General features: G+C 39.9%; 1 protein-coding gene across 1 annotated transcript; it reads right to left on the reverse strand.

Annotated features, from left to right (window-relative positions):
* Positions 1 to 7127: 7127 nt before the first annotated feature.
* Positions 7128 to 18349, reverse strand: kcnj5 (potassium inwardly rectifying channel subfamily J member 5). Its single transcript, XM_054625113.1, has 3 exons — positions 18272 to 18349; positions 15113 to 15986; positions 7128 to 7516 (listed from the first exon to the last, which is right to left on the reverse strand). Exons 1-3 carry the CDS (start codon positions 18332 to 18334, stop codon positions 7128 to 7130), a joined length of 1326 nt encoding a protein of 441 aa, XP_054481088.1. The 5' UTR covers positions 18335 to 18349.
* Between the last annotated feature and the right edge of the window lie 299 nt (positions 18350 to 18648).

Consider the following 18648-nt stretch of genomic DNA (forward strand, 5'->3'; position numbering starts at 1 on the left):
GGTGTGAGTAATAACTGAGCATGTCTTTCAAGAGAGAAGGATTTGGCTGGAGGTAGACTCTGTCAGCTGGTAGAGTGCTGTATTTTGTAACAAAGACTTTAGGAAAAAGCCTCTAGTAGGTGATATTTTAGAGCTTGTGGGGAAAGTAAAGATTTTGTCGCAATCTTCTCCATCATCAGAGGAACAGGAGAAGACTTTTAGCCGCAATTTTATCTGTGTGACAAAGAATTGAAGGTATCTTTCTTCTGATCCATTGTTTTAGACCCTGTGACAGATACTCTTTTGATACTTTTGGTATGTTCAATGTCTCTCAAAGGCAGATACATTTCACATTGATACTATCGACTTCAACGATGTGGGTGCTGGCTTTTAAGTTACATCCGTGCTTGTGTGTGTGTGTGTGTGTGTGTGTTGCGGTAATCACACACAGGTAGGTGAGAACTGGACAGCGCTCTTTCCTGTTCTAGTATCGTTTTAGTGCGTAGGAGGGGGAAGAGTCACGAGGGTTACCAACTCAATGAGCAAGAGAGATGGATCGAGAGAGAGGGAGAGAAATGAAAGCTTAAATATAGAGAGAGTACAAACTCATCTCTGCATGAGGTAATTTGCTTTCCCACAATTGCCTTTTACAGACAAACTGGTAAACTGCGCAGTATGCAGCAAAATAAATAATTTCATGTAATTGTCACAACATCTTCTCTATTAAATGCAGATGATACCACTTATACTGTATCCCATGTGATTTGATGATTTCTGCCAATAAACCTAGTTTGTTTTGCTGCAACTACAAAATGATACACTATACCCTCACTGCAGGGAGTAATGAAAACATAAATAACCCCTCCATAATTTCATTTGTATGATTTTCACATGAAAAAGAAGGGCTGCTTCATTGACTTGGGTATTGATTCAGATGGCTCATGGTGGTAACAAATCAATAAACCCTTAAAGCGTCTAAAGGCATTTATTTGTCCTTATTGTCTGTTCTTTGTTTGCATTCCACACAATACACAGAACAAGGTTGAATCTTTCCTTAATGGCAGGCAGTTTAAATATTACTATAAAACCTTACTGCCAGCACACAAAGCAGGTTTTGCAGAGGCTTAAAAATCAAAGTGCTTCTTGGTAACAGAGCTCCCAGACAAAGCTAACCGATGCCTTCATTTGGAGCCATTGTGTGGAACTATTGATTTATCTCTAACATTGATGTGGGATCTCTTACATCTCCCAGACTTCAATCCCGTTCTCCTACGCATTCAAGAGGTTCTCAAGAAGGCTTAAATCCACAATGAGTTCAAATGCACCCTTCAGTTCCAGACTATTTTACCCCACATTTAACAGTGCAATATTTAGATAAGAGCCAGAGAAAATGTTTCAAATGGCTGTAAAAATATTCCAGTAGTGGGAAGTAGTGAAACAATTGTCCCAAGATGGTGCATTTCTTGTGACAAAAAAAAAAGCAGCTGGTAACAAAGGGTCACTTATTTGAATCCATACCACTCCATACATTTGAAAGAAATCTAGTCAGGCTATAGAATGGGAAAATGTCTTCTTCCCAATTACCTACTTGATGACCTACTACCTTTCTTCCTCCTTGATATTGATCATAACACCCAATGTTTGTCTAATAAAGCAAATGAGAAGCAAAGAAAACACTAAAAGGCAAACAAACCTCCATCATCTTTCAATTTTGTCTATCACAGCATCCAGTGTTTGCTGCATTGGTCTTTGCTGTGCCATGATGATGAGTCAGTAAGCTTCTGAAGTGTCTGTGTATTACACACACCTCTCTCCAGTACAGTACAGTCGGCTATTTACATGCAGAAGCTCTAAATTCAGTTCATGTTTCACTGCAGTATTGATGTAGAAGTTATGGCTCACTATGATGCTAAACGGTTAGTGGTAATTAATCAAACCACGTTTGCTCTACTGGTTTCACAGAGCATTAAACTTTTTTTCTGACATGAAGGGAATCATTTTTTCCTTATTAATCAGTCTTGAGTGACCTTTTCACCACCGTTAATTCAATAGTTCTTCATTTGGAAAAGTAGCTTAGCATAACACAGCTAGATGGCCCTTAAAGCAAATAGAAATATTTCCCAAAAATGTTGAACCTATGTTTTAACATGGGCACTGAATTAAGAGTTCTCCTCCATTGTAATGGATCTGCACACAGTGATGTGGACTCAAAAGCAGGACTCGGAGGCACTTAGAAGATATCAATCTTTTACTTGAAGACCAAGGCAGAGTTTGGCAACAGATAATCAGTCAGCAAGATTAAACAACGCAGGAAAGAGACAGGTGAGAAGAACCGCTCAGGAACGAAGGCGGAAACATTAGATTGCACACATTCAACGATCTGGCTCATGACTGGGGGGAAAAGAAGGCCGGTACATATGCAGGGGAGCTAATGAGGGAATGGGGAACAGGTGTGCTGGGGAGTGAGGTGATCAGGTGACTGGTAATGGTGGGAACACACTGAGGGCAGCTACAGGGCATGTGGGGAATGGCAGGCAGCTGATGTGACAGGAGACGTTAATGACTGGGGAAAAAAATAGGGAAGCAAAAGTGTGCAAAAAATGAATAAACAGAGGTAGGAGTTGTGACGATATTCTTGTTCTCTCAGTGTTGCCTGCCCGTGCTTCTCAGCAGGAGAAGCTCAGCCAGCTTAATTTGAAGCCACAGCCACTCTGGGCCCATAGAAATCCTCATCAAAGGCTGCCATGGTCCACACACATCAAAGGACAGACCTCTGTCTCCTGGCTGGGAAAAGGCAAAGGCTTTTCCCTCAGTGTCTGTACAACTGTCTGCTTGCTCCATTCAAAAAACTGAAAAAAAAAAAAATCTTTATCTAGCTCCTTTTATACAGAACCAAACAGACTCCACTGGCAGTGCTAATGGTGTTCTCATTTCATACCTCTAGCCACAATTTGTGGAATTTCTGCATTCAGTCATGACAAGACAGTCTAAGAAATGTATGTTGTGTTTAACATATGGCAGCATGCAATGTTTCTTTTCTAGGAAAAAATGTGTATGGATGAGTAGCTCTTTTGGGGAGCATTATTTTAGCCGAATGTCTGCCATTTCTGAGAAAAAAATTGTCCCCTAAATTAACCGCTTCACACAGTTTCACTGACCTGCCCCAAACAAATTTTCACCATGAACAGACAGCAGGCGCAACTACGTCACCTTCTTGTGATTGGTTCACTTGCTCTGCGTGAATCTGTATTACATAAGGTTTTGTAACATGTTCACTGCTGGATCCTGGAGGCTTACAGCCTTTGTGCTGATTAACTGCGCAGAGGAAGATTCCCACGAAACCCACCCGGTGTTATTGGGAGAAACGTGTGCAAAGGAGGTTTCAGCTTATGTACCCTACACACGGAGAGTTCATTTGCAACTTTTGAAAAAGAGAAAAGAAACAAATGACATAAAGCACACACATAAAGCCTTCGTTTGCCAGTGGGAGCTGTAAGGGAATGAAGACAGGGGAACCATTAGAGTTTATACGAGGATATTTGACTGCCTAATAAGATATAATTGCAGCAGGGAGTCACAGGAGCTTAAGCAGGGACAATGGGGTTTGGTAGCTAGATTTTTCTTACTCTGGATGGTGGAAAAAGAAAAATAACCAGGCTATCCATGGAAAATGTGGATAATACTGGAAAATAACCCATGCCCTGTTGCATGTGTCTGTGTGTGTTTCTGTTCCCTCTGTGTGGGAGTTTGTTAGAGCTTACACCAGCTTGTTGCACCAGAGTAAAATTCCTACTCACTGTGACTGTAATTCTCTTTCTTGTGCAGGATGTTTTATTCTGACTACACAGTTGTTAATGGCCTATGTGCTTCCTTCCTTGTCACAAGCATGCATTATTTAAAGGAGAAGGGAAGATTATTAGCTAGCCATGGAAAGAGAAATAACAATAGCTAATAGCTCTAATGGTGTGGAGCCATTTATCAGCTTTAGCATTTTTATCTTCCTTTGTTCTTCTCCATTCATAATCTTTTAATTATGAAAAGGGCACGTCTAACTTAACAAAAGCTTTAATGGATCATTTTGCAATTTGTTGTTTGTTTTTTGCTGTTATTGTGTGTTCATGTGTGCTGCTGTTGGTTTTGATCACTGATTATGTCTCTCCCCCTCTCTTTCTCTCTCCCCCACACCCGTTCTCACCCACATGCACCTGCCATGGGTACCTATTTCAATGCACCATTCAATGGCGCATTATATTCATCATCGTACATTATTCAGATTTGAATCAGGGACTGTCATCTTGCTGACGATCGAGCCCCAAAATGTAATAGCTCGGACAAGAATAGCCTTGACAGCACATTGCTGTGATTCAGTGAATTTCTATGTCACTCTGCCCACCAAATGTAACAACTTGTTTCATTTCATGACTGGTTGTACTCTGTAGATGCTGGATAAATTAGATTACCCCGGTGACTTCTGCAGCGTTTTCTCTGTCACTAGTTAATAGCTGTGTCAGCCTTCTTAATCAGTCTGCCGGCTGTTTTCCGTGATTGTGTCTTCCCGGGTGTGTGCCTTGGTGTGTAATTGCAGTCTTCCAACACACAAAGCTAAAATCAGGGATGGTGTTAAGGTCCTGAGGACTCCAGCAGCCGCAATCATCCAATCCATGAGAAATTGTTGGTTATTTGTCTTTATAGACTGGGACAACTATTGGTAGGCTTTAGGAACTATTTCAGGGTTCAACACAGGGTTGATGTTACTACTAAGATGTATCCACACTTTGCTGCTGTATCATTTTAATTAATTAATTCAGATAAGACAAAAGTTCTTGATGTTATCCATTATATTTGTTCTCCAGCATGCATGAAGCAGTTTATGCCTCCAGCTTTAGTTCAAGACAAGATTTTTATGTGCCGATAATTAAAGGTCGCTTAAGTCCCCCTTTCATGATTTGATACGCAACTAATCCAGTTTTCAGGTAGCTTGTGCGTCGTTCTCAGTTGTTTTACCCAGAGCCATGGCCATAAATCTGTCTTTTTGTCACAGTACAGCTGATACAGTGCAGCGTCACACGTGGTGAATTAAACTCTCCAATCATCAGTTGCAAAGTAATGTACAAAATGATCACACAGTCACACACTCTGACACAATCGCTCATGCATGCGCACATTATCTAACAGGAACATGTTGTTCTTTCGACCATATTATGTTTATTCCCATGAGAACACACAGACAACAGATGACATTCCAGCAATGAAAGATGATCTCTTGCTAATGGCAAACATATCGTTTAAATGGAATACATAGTAAGATGCTGAAATGTCACAGTGAAAATAAATACATTGATTGGACAAGCATCTGTTAAAACAAAAGAGAAAAGAAACAGAATAACATTGAATTGGGGAGTGGGAGATTTTAAAGTATCAGGAATTTATCTTTTGACAAATGATAATTGAATATTAATACATTATCTAATAATATATTGTAGAAATCTCATTATTTGCATGCCTAGAAAATACCCTGTGTTTCTTACTGAATTAAACTTACTCAGCAATGGGACGCATAGGAGTTGATTCATGCATGCAAGCTCTGACAGGTGTCCTTTTAAAGAAAAGTTAAGAACCACTGTACGCTATGGCCCTCACAGCACATGTGTCATCTTCCAAAACAGTAGTTATTATAGCGACAAAGCAAAAGACCCAATGGTGGTTTGTGGAACAGGGCCAAAGAGCGAACTGAACCAAGAGTGTGTAAGCAGACAAAGAAGACTTCAAATCATAAGGTGAACACAATAGATGAAGTTCAGAGGAAAATAAAAAAATAACGCGGAGGATAAATATTGCAGGAGATGAGCTGGCCAGATATTCAACTTGTAAGATAAGACAGAAAACCTGCTTCTATCTTCAGTAGAGTCAACTTTTATGTTGCTGAAAAACATCATGGTTGGATAACTTTTAAATATTTAAAACAAAAACAAAACAAACATAGGATACAATGGACATTTCATTTCGCCTGTGGAACATTTGAAATATTCATGTGTATAGAAATCAACAACATTTCACATAAATCATTCATATAAATATTTGAACCTACATTTGAAAGTCACTTTTAAGTAGGACTGACATGCATCAGCCTATAGCAGGTTGCTAGGTGGGCAACCAGATCAGTGTGTCACCTCATGGGAAATTGTGCTTTACATCCCAAGAAAAGGGCATGGAATTAATGTTTTAGTTGATGCAGCGGAAAGGGGAATTAAATGTTTAATCAGTTTCAAAATAATCATTCAGTAAGATAAACAGCTTTTTACCGGCATTTTCCTGGTTCTTATTGTTTATTTCAAAACCCTGAAAATGAGTATGAAATGAGGTACTAGCTGGTTTATTTTGGGTCAAAGCACCCAGTAGGTTTGGGGAGACTATCAGACACACAATAAGTGTATTTACGAATGAAGAAAGTGTGACCAAATAACGGAAAATTGGATAGTAGTTGCTATTACACATTGCCTTTCAAAGAAAATGTTCGATTGTTTTCTCTTGCCAATGCAAACTAGAAGCCTTATGCATTTCCCCCTTGGTGAATTGGGTTTCTGACATAGAATAATAACACTGACAGAAAAAGGAAATATTAATCTCCCACATAAAAAACCCAAAACGTCAATAACAAGGTTCCATTATCACTCAGAAGCTGCTGTCAGACACGTTAGCTGTGTTATGAGAGTGATTCTGTTCAAATGAAGCTGAATCAACACACTCTTAAATGAAAATACTGGGGTATCCATAATAAGCCCACGGTACTCTGTCATGGCTACCAGTTTCAGCTCAAGTTTACATAATACAACTTACAGCTGTTAGAGCAGTAAGTGGTCGTTACGATTATAAAAAGACAATCCGACCACCGACCTTTTAGTGTAGATATAGATACTGTACGTGTGTGTCTGTGTATGCGTACTTACGTGTCTACAAAACCAATCTATACTATAGATTGACACTCTAGTAGAGGAGTATTGCATGAGTCGGGGGCTGGAGACGGATGTCTTGTATCTCCGAGCGTTGCAAAGGAACAAGCTGGCCGTTGACTAAATGAAGCATTATATTGTCCTGTCCTCATGTCCAGTCTCTCCAGGGGTTTTTAGCTGATGTGTCCGTCAGTCACATCAGTCAGGCAGTCCATCAGCAAGGGGCGGATCCTCCAGAGCAGCAGCTGAACCATTGGTCTCTCCTCTGTCACCCCCTGAATCTCTCTCCTCCTTGTCCTCATCTGGGCTGAGTGGGTCCCGTTCGGACAGGCGGTTTAGGGCGTCAAAAGTACTATGGGATTTGGGGTCAGGGCTGAGGAGTGAAAGCTGAGGCAATAGTGGCGCATCCCGCAGCTTAGCAGCTAGCTCCTTGGCGCTGCAGGTGGGGGTGTTGGTCTCATAGACTTCGTGGAAGTTGTTGTAGTCGACCTCGTAGAAGCCCTTTTCCAGGGAGAGAACCGGTGTGAAGCGGTAGCCCCAAAGCACCTCCGTGTCCAGGTAGGAACTTCGGGCCTGACACGTCATCCCTGTCACAGGTGTGAATAGATGTATGTGTCCACATGCACACACAGACAGACACACACAAACACAGATGGAAAGAGGTGAAGGGAGAAATAGAGAGAGTCTGCAAATGATTCATGGTTATACAAGAACTGTAAACAACTGTGAAAGGGTCAAGACCTGCACAGTGTTTCCATCATGGCTGTGAAAGCAATAATGTGTGAAACACCAAATATCTAATAGTAAAAGGTATGAGCTGTTGGGTGGTAAATTAAATGTCAATATTTATTTTCAGAGGTGTCTTTCAAGTCAGTAAAACACATTTTCACATTTGTATTCCAGTTACTGAAAGAGGGAAAGACTTGGCTTTTAGTAATGCATTTGCTAAAGGCACAACTTCACTGTACATTTTTACTAAACCTATTGATAAACTGTGTTGGTAGTGTCAGATATGAATTCCCACACATTGCACATATCTTTTTTTGGAAACAAGTTGGTTTGTAGGTGTCAAATGTGTTATCAATATTGATGATGGCCCTGTTCCATTAAGTATGACTAACCCTTTGTAGTTGGGCAGCATGCACAATATCCGAACCCAGTCATCATTACTGTTATTAATTACATCTGTCTTTTCCTACAATGAAAAATATTTAGCAAGAAAAGCTGACCTGCATGCAGCTAATGGCTTATTGTGGAACAAACATTAAGAAATAAATACTGAACAAGAATTACATAACACACAATAAATCACAGACGTAATGGCCCATTGTTACTGTAAAGTATGAATCTTAGGATTTAGTGGAGGATTTAACAATATGCACCCTTATTAGCGTCAAACAAGCTAGCCACTATCTTCTCTCTTGTGGATTCACGTTTCCACATTAGCATAAACAAGATGTAAAATAAATATTTGAGAAACATGTGCACACAGCTATTTAAGGGCTAACAATTGCCTGCCTGAAATGTGAAGAAAGGTGAAAGGTACCGAAGAAAGGTAGACAGACAACGCTACATGTGCGACATACTACCTAACTAACTAGTCCTATACCAGAGGAGTCTGAGCCAGACAGGGGAGCTTGGTACTCCTATTTTTGAGGGGGAAAATACAAAAAAAGAGTAATTGGTTGCAATAAACCATTACTAAATTTTATTATCATATACTAAATATCTTTTCATTCTTTCTTTTGTGATTCTGATCGGAATCCTTTCGTAATGTTCTTAATTTATGTTATGTAACGTAGGCTACGTGATTTACTGGTTACGTAATTTTAATCCTGACGCCAATTGGTCCTGACCAAGCTTTCATATGTGACGAGTATGGAATGAGAAAGAGGCTATATATTGACATTGCCTTGGTCCAATGATAATTTCCAAATTTCTTCTTAATTCTCAACCACTGTATGCACGCAAGTGTGATAAACTGGCAGTATTACAATAGGCTAATTCATACGGTAGCAAATAGGAAAATAAATGATAACATGCAAATTGCGAATTTTTCCTAAACACTACAAAATTGCATTTTATTTAGGCAATGTCATGCTAAGCTAATCACAAGCTGGCACTGTCCTTCCCACTCTCACCTAGTAACTTCATTAAAACTTTGAAACTTTCAGCTTCTTAAGGAGACATATGATTGTTATTTTCCATGCTCTTGTTTGACTTTTTAGGCTAATAGCTCTTACAGTGATCCTAAGTTAACCCTGCAACACATTTTGGACAGCTACCCTTCAGGCCTATGGGAGGTGAGAAGGACATATTTTGGGTGGAGTATCACTTTAAACAGGAAACATCTGTCTCCCCATAGATGCTTTGATCAACCAGCTGTTGAGTTACATAATGTTCTGTCTATCTGTAAATGCATAACATCACCAATAACATCAAGCATGTGCTCTAAAATAGATGTAGATGCCAAACTGACATGTTGTCACAATGACACGGTGGAAGGTGGGGCTTATGCACCTTTTCATCAGCATTCCCTCTGGATATGAGTGGCCCAGTTTCCACATTTAACTTGTGAAATGTTTGTTATTTCTGTGACTGGATCATCAAAGACAATAAAATGTCTTTCAGTCAGTATGAGAAGGATTTTCTATAGTGTCTGTTAACGGTGACAGAATAATGTTTGATGTGTTTAAATTCTTAGTTTAGCTATTACTTTGGAGTCCAAATACATAAAGTTGTGGTGTGGAGATCTATTAGTATCTTGTCCGATTAGTATTTCATTACATTAAGGTTTTGTCACAATTTAGTTGCTTTTACTTACTATTCCTGGATGTCATATTAAGGAGGACTGAGACAGAAAATCCCAAATACAAAAACAAAATGTACAACTCCACATGAACACATACATTTTTCGTATACAGCTATTAAAATACTGCAGACTTTCCTTTTTTCATTACCAACAGAAGCAAAGGATGTATGGTAATGTGTCCCGCTTTCCTGTGTTGCTAAGCGCTTGGCTCCAAAGAAGTGAATTGGCCCTTCCCTCTTGCATCTCTTATAAAAAAAATACCTGCTTTATGTTAAAAAGTTGGTTGAAAAAGTGTGCTGCAGGCTGCACTGTGCGTAGGAGACACTTGTGCTGTGATGTGTTCATGTGCTTCAAGACATGAGAGTTCGCAGATGAGCAGCAGCCATTTAAATAAAAAATCTAACAGAATTCACATTATTCTTTTCACGACAACCGATTTTACTACACATCTGAACACCAGCACATGAACAAAACATCCTGCCATGCAGACACAGAAACGCCTGTTTTGTCCTGTATTTATTTTACATTTTCATTATTTTATTTTTTTTCATTACTAAACTAACAACCGTGGTTTTCCACCAGAACTTCGGCAAAAAACATTAAGCAAACAAGGGTACTAGTTTAGTAGCTTCTTGCATTGCAAAAACTATCTTTCCAAATCATGTGAACACACACACAGCTTAGCAGAGTGGATTCCGAACCTTTTCTGCAGGGCTCCTCTTTTGTTGATATAAATATTTGCATCACCCAGGCCAGAGCTAAGCATGACAGTCACCTTAGCAATCAGAGCGAGCAGAACACTTTTCCACTCAAATTAGCAAACAGAATAAACATGATCTTTGAATATAAATGTGTGCGTGGCGAAGAGGAAACAATGAAGTCCACGCTCTGTTACCAGCACGACTTTCTCACAACAGACATTGAGGTGTATTTAATAACTCCATACTGGTGGCTTTCCATTTAGGTGTGTCAGTTTTTGGGTTGTGGTGTTACACTGGCTTACTGGCACACCAAAATGGAAAATGGCCATCATTCATGTTATTAGTCACACCTTTGCTTGAATGTCAGAATGTCATTGCAGGTGTAACTGCTGCTGCCTCCTATTAAGCACTTGATATGGGCTTCTGAAATCCCACCAGCATCCACCTTTAGACCTCCCCCTAGAGGAAAAGGCTTTATCGCCACTCTCCAGTCTCTGCTGAGTTTAGCTTGACTTATCCAGGCTGTGACAAGGTCAGAGCCTAAATGTCAAATATAATTTATGTCTGCCGTGTAAATACAAAACATTTTGTCGTTGACAATTTTGTGTTAGAACACATCTAGCCTGTAACATATCATCATTCAATTGTTAGAAGTGTGGTTTAGGCCAAAATAAAAAAAATAAGAACCTCAGTTACATAAAGCTAATGATTTTTAATATGGCAAGGTCTTTTGCATGTGCTCTTCTAAATGTGAAAAAGATTCAATCTGGTTAAAACTCCAAGGACAATGTGGAAGACCAGAGGGCACAAAATGACATTAAAGTCTGGACTATTGTCAGTATTTTGTTGAAAATGCAAATCTGGACCAAGCCTGTACGCATGCAGGTTTAATTTGTAAAGTATGAAACCTTACACAAACATGCAAACAGCAGCTACCAAGTACAAGTACAGTCTATGCTTGAACTGCAGTTCCAGAACTGGGGGATTTAAACTTATGGAAATGTGGCTCTCTAACTGTATGACATTGGCTGGGCCTGGTATATAAATATATATTGGTAACAGATAATCAGCAGCTACAGTGTATCTGAAATTTCATCCCGACTGCTTTTGTTGAAGCTAAATATTTTCATACTTACATGATGGCATAGAGCAGGCATTATTTATTATATAAATAATTTGCAAGGGAACAGGGGACAAAGCGGCATAAATCTGCTATCTTCAGAGACACTTCAATAATGAAAACAAGGTTTGTTGTCGGCAACACTGACGCATATGACTGGGCCTCTGGCACAAAAGAACATGTGCAAGAAACGTTACAATAAACTGCAGCATAATCACGTGTTTAAAAGTAAGTTAACTAACTATATAGAAGAAGTCTACAACAAAGATTAGATATGGAAAATAAATTGGCAGGGGGAATAAACATCAAGGGGTCTAGGGATCCTTCGGCTATTTGTAGACAGCTATAATAACACAGAATGCAATTTAGTTCCCATCTAATAAATGCCTTACTATTTAATCTATTTGTTTAAACACTAAAATGTTTAAAAAAGGGATGGTTGCTGATGACAAAAATGTATTTCTTATAATAGCATATACAAAACCACTGGGCACCAAACTGCACTTTATTAATAGATTGAAGCTTTCCATTATTTGATATTCTTGTATTTGTCCTATAAAATAAAATGTTCAGATGGGTTGGTAAATTGAATCCATTTAAAATAAAAAATAAAAACATATTTTGCATTCTGTAAAATTTGCATGTTACTTTTTAAAATCACTTTTTATCTACACCCAAATATTTTTTTACTGCACAATTTGGTGTATTTGTTCTATGCAGATGACACTTTTTGTTATAGCTTCGGTATAAAGGACCTACATCAGAGCATACAGGTTTCAACTGTAATGGCAGGTGTAGAAACCCACGAATCACATTCTAATCACTTTATGTAGAACACCTTGTCACACCCTGGTGGTAGAGCCTCCAGACTACAGCTTTAAAGAAATACAAACAAGCCACAGCGTTTTTTCCAAATTGCGGAATGATAATGTGTGGAGCCAGACCTGTCTTTAGTGCTAACACATTGCTGTGAAGATAAATCTGGCTATGAGAGACTAGGTGGCTTTTGATATTCAGAAAAATACACATTCTAATACATATAGTTTAATGATAAAGAGGATAATTATGATATATCAAACTTATATGAATATGAGATTTGACTGCATACTTTTATAGTGTTGTGACATTTGTCCATGACATCTGTTCTGCATTCATTAACTGAGGGAATGTTATTAAATATATTGTCTCCATTTATGCATTTCCATTAGAGCAGTTGAGCTGTGTTATCAAGTATGATGGCAGAAAGTTCTTTAGCAAGTCATCATTTAGTTTTACTTTTTATTCCAAAATGCTGTGGGAGTTGCTGGGAAACAATGCTGTTAGTGTTTAACAGAGCCTGACTCACAGTTATGCTTAAAACCACAGATGTGTCTCAACGGAGAAAGCAAGCGATGGCTGGCCATTATAGAGAAAATGATGCCATTTCACCACCCACTCATCTGTCACTTCCAAACTCGGTTACTCATGTTTTGGTAAATATTTTTTGATTAATAGTGAGTTTTTACTCCAGGGTAAATAAAGCATGATACATTCATGAACATCATAAGATGCTGATTTTAATCTCCATTTCATTGAGTTTATGAGATATTAATTATTGCTTCATATGAGCAATAAATGTTTATTCACCAATTTGAAAAAAAATATTACATGATGTTTGTACTGGATCTGTCCCCTGGCATTATTCCTGGAGATTTAAGAATATTAATATTCTTTCATGTTGAATTAGATTAAGATAAATATGTTTTGTATATCACAGCATTGGCCACTTATTCTTTGATACATAACTACACTGACAGCAGACTCATCACTTTTAAAACAAGATGTGGGGGTGTTAACTCAGGCATGCTTTTTAATGTTTGTAACCTGAGGACATTTTTGAAAAGAAACGATTATCATCAATGAAAAGTACTTATTACATGCTTTAATTAAACCCCACTGGTTTAGGGTGTTGTCTTTTTTGTTAGTACCATCCTGACTTCAACATGTGTGTCAAGTGCAATCTATTATACATGTGCTTCTTAAAGCTGAAGACAAAATTAGAACATTAATGTTAAGATGGCAAAAGCAATAAAAAGGGTAAAGAAATACTGTCCATTGAGCTATCCTAGAATACCCCGGCTTACACTCTGTGACCTGTTTAACAAGTCTCTTTAAGGTTAACAGGGGAAAGGAAGTAGGGGGAGGACTACTGGATGGTCGGATTGGTCTGTTGTCTAGCGGTCAAGGACGGTGACGACATAGGACGGTGACGACATAGCCCCTCGCATGATGCCACGGTCTCTGCCGGTGAAGCGAAAGGTGATCTAATGCCTGAGTCAAGTACCCAGCAGCGTGAACAGGAAGCATGATGACTACTGGTGCTTTGGAGGATGAAAAAAGAAAATGAAATAAATAAAAAATATCAAAAATGAAATAGAGCAGAAATGTTTAGATGCATGCAAAGCGGTGCCTGATCGCATTAGGGAGCTCAGTGGTTTGTTCATTGTATGTTTTTAAAAAATACTGTTGTGTACACAAGACAAAATGCTCCTAATCAACCAGTTTGTCTCATTTACTGATGCAAGTTATGATGATTATCAATTAAGTAGGTTAGTAACATGTATAATGCATTGTTTTTAAAATGGGTCTATTGTTATAAGTCTTTGTAAAAAGGCAAATAACATTGTAACTATGGCATATAAACAATACTTGATTTAGCTAATACGCCATAGTAAACACATTAGAAGAGGTTATACACAGCAAGCTATGTGGTCCGTCATGTTGTAAAATAAAAAAAAAGATAAACACTAGCTTTGAAAATCGTACTTTGTGTCTTTGTAGGAAAACCATTGTTGAGTTAAAGATACTACATTTTCTCTTGCGGCCTTGAACACTGTCTCAGTCTGGGAAATAGGAGCTTTGTGGAACTTACAGAAATACCGGGTCACGTCTGCCTCCTAAATGTAACCAGCCTGGAGCACTTTTCAGGGCTGCTTGGCCTTTACCCAAAACACAAACCAGCAGTGTGGGTAGCTACACTTCACTCATTTTGAAATACACAATATCAAAGACATAACCTTGAAGTAGCAAAAGTGGAAATGCAGGATACAAACAAATAATAAAAAAAATGTAGAAATTGTATGGTGATGAAGACAACAACTGCAGTTGAATGAGTAATGAAGGAAACATTTGTCAGCTTTTAAGAAATTGTTGGAATAATAGGATCTCCATTAAGACTTCATTAATATTATTTATGTCTCACTTAAAGAGTTTATTATCTTTTGAGTTAGTCTCTCTGTCTTTCCACCCATTACATTTTGTCTTTTGCAATCTGCAGCATTTACAGGTACTTGATACTGCCCTTCCTCTCTGAAAAGCAATTCATTTTTCCATGTAAACCTCTTCTCTCTTTCCATCCATTTATCCATCTTCCCATCCCTCCCACTCAGCGCACTTCCTGCATCCAACATTTCATCAATCTCTGTCTCTCACGATCAATCCACACATCATCCATGTGTCCTTCCATTCCACCTTTCCCGCTTCCCCTTATCAACCCCCCGCTGCTTCATACCTGTGGCCTCGACCATGCCTTCAAGGATGACCACAATCTCGAACTCCTCCTTCTCCATTTGCGTCAGCGTCATCTCCCAGAAGGGGCTCTTCTCGTTGATCTCGTGAGAGATGATCAGGGGCGACACCAGGAAAAGACGGTCGTCTCCCGTGTCAAAGCCGATGTTGATGTCAGTCTGGTTGAGCGGGATGAACTCCCCCTCCTTGGTCTGCTGCGAGCGGATCAGCTTTGCTCGGATCGACGCCTCCACGATGTGAGAGTTCCTCAGGTCTCCCACCCGAAACATCAGGCACATCTTGTTGTCTCGCACCGATATGACAGCTTTGTGCGAGAACATGAGGGTCTCGGCGCGGTTCTTTGGCTGTGAGATCTTGACAAACATGCAGCCCACCATCATGGCGTTAACAATGGAACCCAAGATGGCCTGCACCAAAAGCAGAATGATACCCTCAGGGCATTTCTCTGTGATTACACGATAACCGTACCCAATGGTGGTCTCTGTTTCAATGGAGAAGAGGAAGGCTGAGACAAAACTGTTGAGGTTCTCCACACAGGGGGTCCAGCCCTCCTCATCAGCATGCACCAGATCCCCACGGATGAGCGCTATCAGCCACCACAGAAAGCCAAAGAAAAGCCAGTTTACTACATAGACCAAGGTGAAAATAAAGAGACTAAGACGCCAGCGTAGGTCCACCAGCGTAGTGAACAAGTCACTGAGGTATCGGTAGGTCTCTTGCACGTTTCCATGATGAACGTTGCACTTGCCGTCCTTCTGCACGTATCGTTGACGTGGCTTCTTGGCCGGGTCGGAAATCAGGTGGGTTCGCTCAGTCGAGATCTGAGCCTCCCGCAAGTGTTTAGGAAGCTTCTTCACCTAGAGAAACGATAGAGAGAGAGAGAGAGAGAGATGCAAGGGAAAGGAGGAGAGGAAAAGAAGGCAAGCAGAAATAGGGACAGAAAGAAAGAGGGAGAGAGAACAGTAGCAATTTATGTTTTTTCCACATGGGTTTACTTTATTGTAGCCTACTTTATTGTTTCTCCCGATTTCTTTTCATTAATATTTTCTCTAAAGCTATATTGAGTTTGTACTAGGGGATGTAGGTGTTAACCCTTTTTAATGAGATTTTCTTTCAGCCTTTGCAAAAGCACACTGCTCTGTGCTTCTGGCATGGCGGCAAATAAAATTACTAACCGTTATAAAGTCACTGCTCTGTGCTACTCCACAATGACATTGTAGGTGTCGGTGTATGCACACATATAGAGGTAGAGAGAGAGAGAGTAAGGACACAACGAGAACACAAGGACGCCCAGGTCTTTGTCTATGTTGGCCCAGCTCCAGCGAGGCGATCTGGCTCCACAGCTGTGCCCTGCCTCCCTCCCCGTCCCCTGTGTTCCCTCCCCCTAGCACCCCATGGGACATTGGCAGGCCTGGATAGGAATAGATCCCCCCCCCCCCCCCAATACACCCTTATGGCATCCTCAAAAAGATTGGCATATGCCTTGGCACACATATTGTGCTTATCTGGAAACCGGCTTTCATGCACATAGATGTAGGTCTCTAATATTGTATGTTTTAGAACATTTAGGGTTATGAAAAACCAAGACCACCACGCAGGCTGGCATTGTAGTCCTGCAGGGGGCAGTTGCTTGTCTTTCTATTTGGAGACATTCAAACATACAGACAGGGCGTCACACACATGCAGGAGGACAAAGTTCCAGGTCACCTTTCAAACACACCAAGGACATCTGGCAGCACACTGACACTTTCCAATCTGAGTTGATAATTGAAATGCATTGTGTCGAGACAAGAAAACAGCTCCAGTGCCCTCTGAATCTCTCGCTTCTAAGAGGACACCTGAGATCCATCTCTCTCTAGAGTCATGCTCACATCACCAAACAAGTTACGTCCTATTGTGGTTACAGTGACTGATCTTCTGCTCTATCACATACACGATCACTCTCCCAGTTCAGTTGTGGAAGGACATCTCGGACACTACAATACCCTTCGGTGCATTTGATTGCAGGGCCTGGACAATAAAGTCTGTCAGACAGCTTTATTCAGGATGGTTTCTTTTAGATGTCAGGTGTTGTTTCACTGCTGTCCTGTGCACATGCACACCCGGTCAGGCCTGCATGTGCAGTATTGAGTTTTCAGATATTGATTTGAAGTGATCCCTATTTCAGGAACCTTTTGACAAAGAAGAATTGAAAGACAATGCCCATTGACCTGCATCGCAATTAGTGGCTTGATGACAAGGCATTCACTAAATGTCAATGGGCTCCCTTATTACCAACTGTGCTCATGGATATTGGATCAATTATAGATTCAGAACAGAGTCAGTCCACTAATTATTTTCACTTTCCACTGACAACAGAAGTTAATGTACACAGTTGTTGTCTTTTTAAATAGTTGTTAATCACTACTTCACTCATTTGTAATGACAGACAGCTGGAATAGGCCCGTTTATTTCTATACTTTAGGGTTGGACTAATTTAGTGATGGATGAAGCTGTCACCAGGAATGCAACCCAATCTTTGGCCTTTGTAGTCAATAAGGTCTGTGGGGGTGATGGTCGATAAATGAATTCATTAGTTCTCTTTTCATGGCGGGAGTAAACGGTGTGTGTTTTCTCTCTTTGAGCCTTTGTGACTGCGCTTGGTTAGACAGCACAAGTTCCAATCAGCTGGGCAATCAGGACGGATAACCAGTGCAACTCCACCATCCGTTATTGAGAGTGAGTGGGGTGTCTCTTCTTTATTTCCCTATTCCCACTGCCAACTGAGCTATATATTTATGCGAACTATGACACAGGTTATGTTTCATTTTATTGAACTTGATCTATAATCTCTACTGTTTATTTAATCTATAATGTACATAGCATGTATAGTAAATCAAACTGCTTTTTTATCCTCTTCATTCACAGTTTTGTGGGAGGCAATCGGTCTGGTTTCCTTTTCTCACAAACATGGTCCTGTCTTGGAAAAATCTCTAGATCTTCTCCATCTCCTTTTTGTCCTCCGCTCGCTCTATGAGCCCCCATCAGCATGCCACCTCTCTCTCACTTCATCCGTCTCATCCCTCACAGTCTGTCTCCCTGCTGTGGTGAAATCGTTGTGATCAGTACAGTGTTTGAGCAGTAGTGGATGTGTAATCTTTACCTGTGCAGGTGTGACTCCTATCTCCATGTTGTGGTCCATGAGGATTCGTGAATCTCCTGCCATCCTCAACTGAAGCTCAACACCTGTGAGACAAAAAAGGAAGTACAATGGTCAATTAAAATAAACTTAAAATATTGTGGTCATTTTGTTTGACCCTTCAGCAGCACATTGAGCTTCAGTTAATTGATAATCAACATTATAATATACTTATACAACCGAGAATAAAGGTCAAAACAACAGTGCCCTCAAAGCGACATGTTTACAAGATTGATCCACTAGGCCTTTCAACCTTTCAACCCTCAACAATCTGAATTACACATCCTCTTTGAAAAATAGTGTTGTGTTGATGAATAGTGCCACTCCCTCAGGCATATTAT

The sequence above is a fragment of the Anoplopoma fimbria genome, chromosome 1 (assembly GCF_027596085.1).
Source record: "Anoplopoma fimbria isolate UVic2021 breed Golden Eagle Sablefish chromosome 1, Afim_UVic_2022, whole genome shotgun sequence".
Lineage (NCBI taxonomy): Eukaryota > Metazoa > Chordata > Actinopteri > Perciformes > Anoplopomatidae > Anoplopoma > Anoplopoma fimbria.

Bases quoted from the DNA above. Each gene is read 5' to 3' on its own strand.
- kcnj5 (XM_054625113.1), bottom strand. From the start codon at position 18,334: ATGGCAGGAGATTCACGAATCCTCATGGACCACAACATGGAGATAGGA. The intron at 15,987-18,271 runs GTAAAGATTACA...TCGTTTCTCTAG, and splicing joins TAGGAGTCACACCTGCACAG to GTGAAGAAGCTTCCTAAACA. The intron at 7,517-15,112 runs GTATGAAGCAGC...CACCTGTGACAG, and splicing joins AGGCATGGTCGAGGCCACAG to GGATGACGTGTCAGGCCCGA.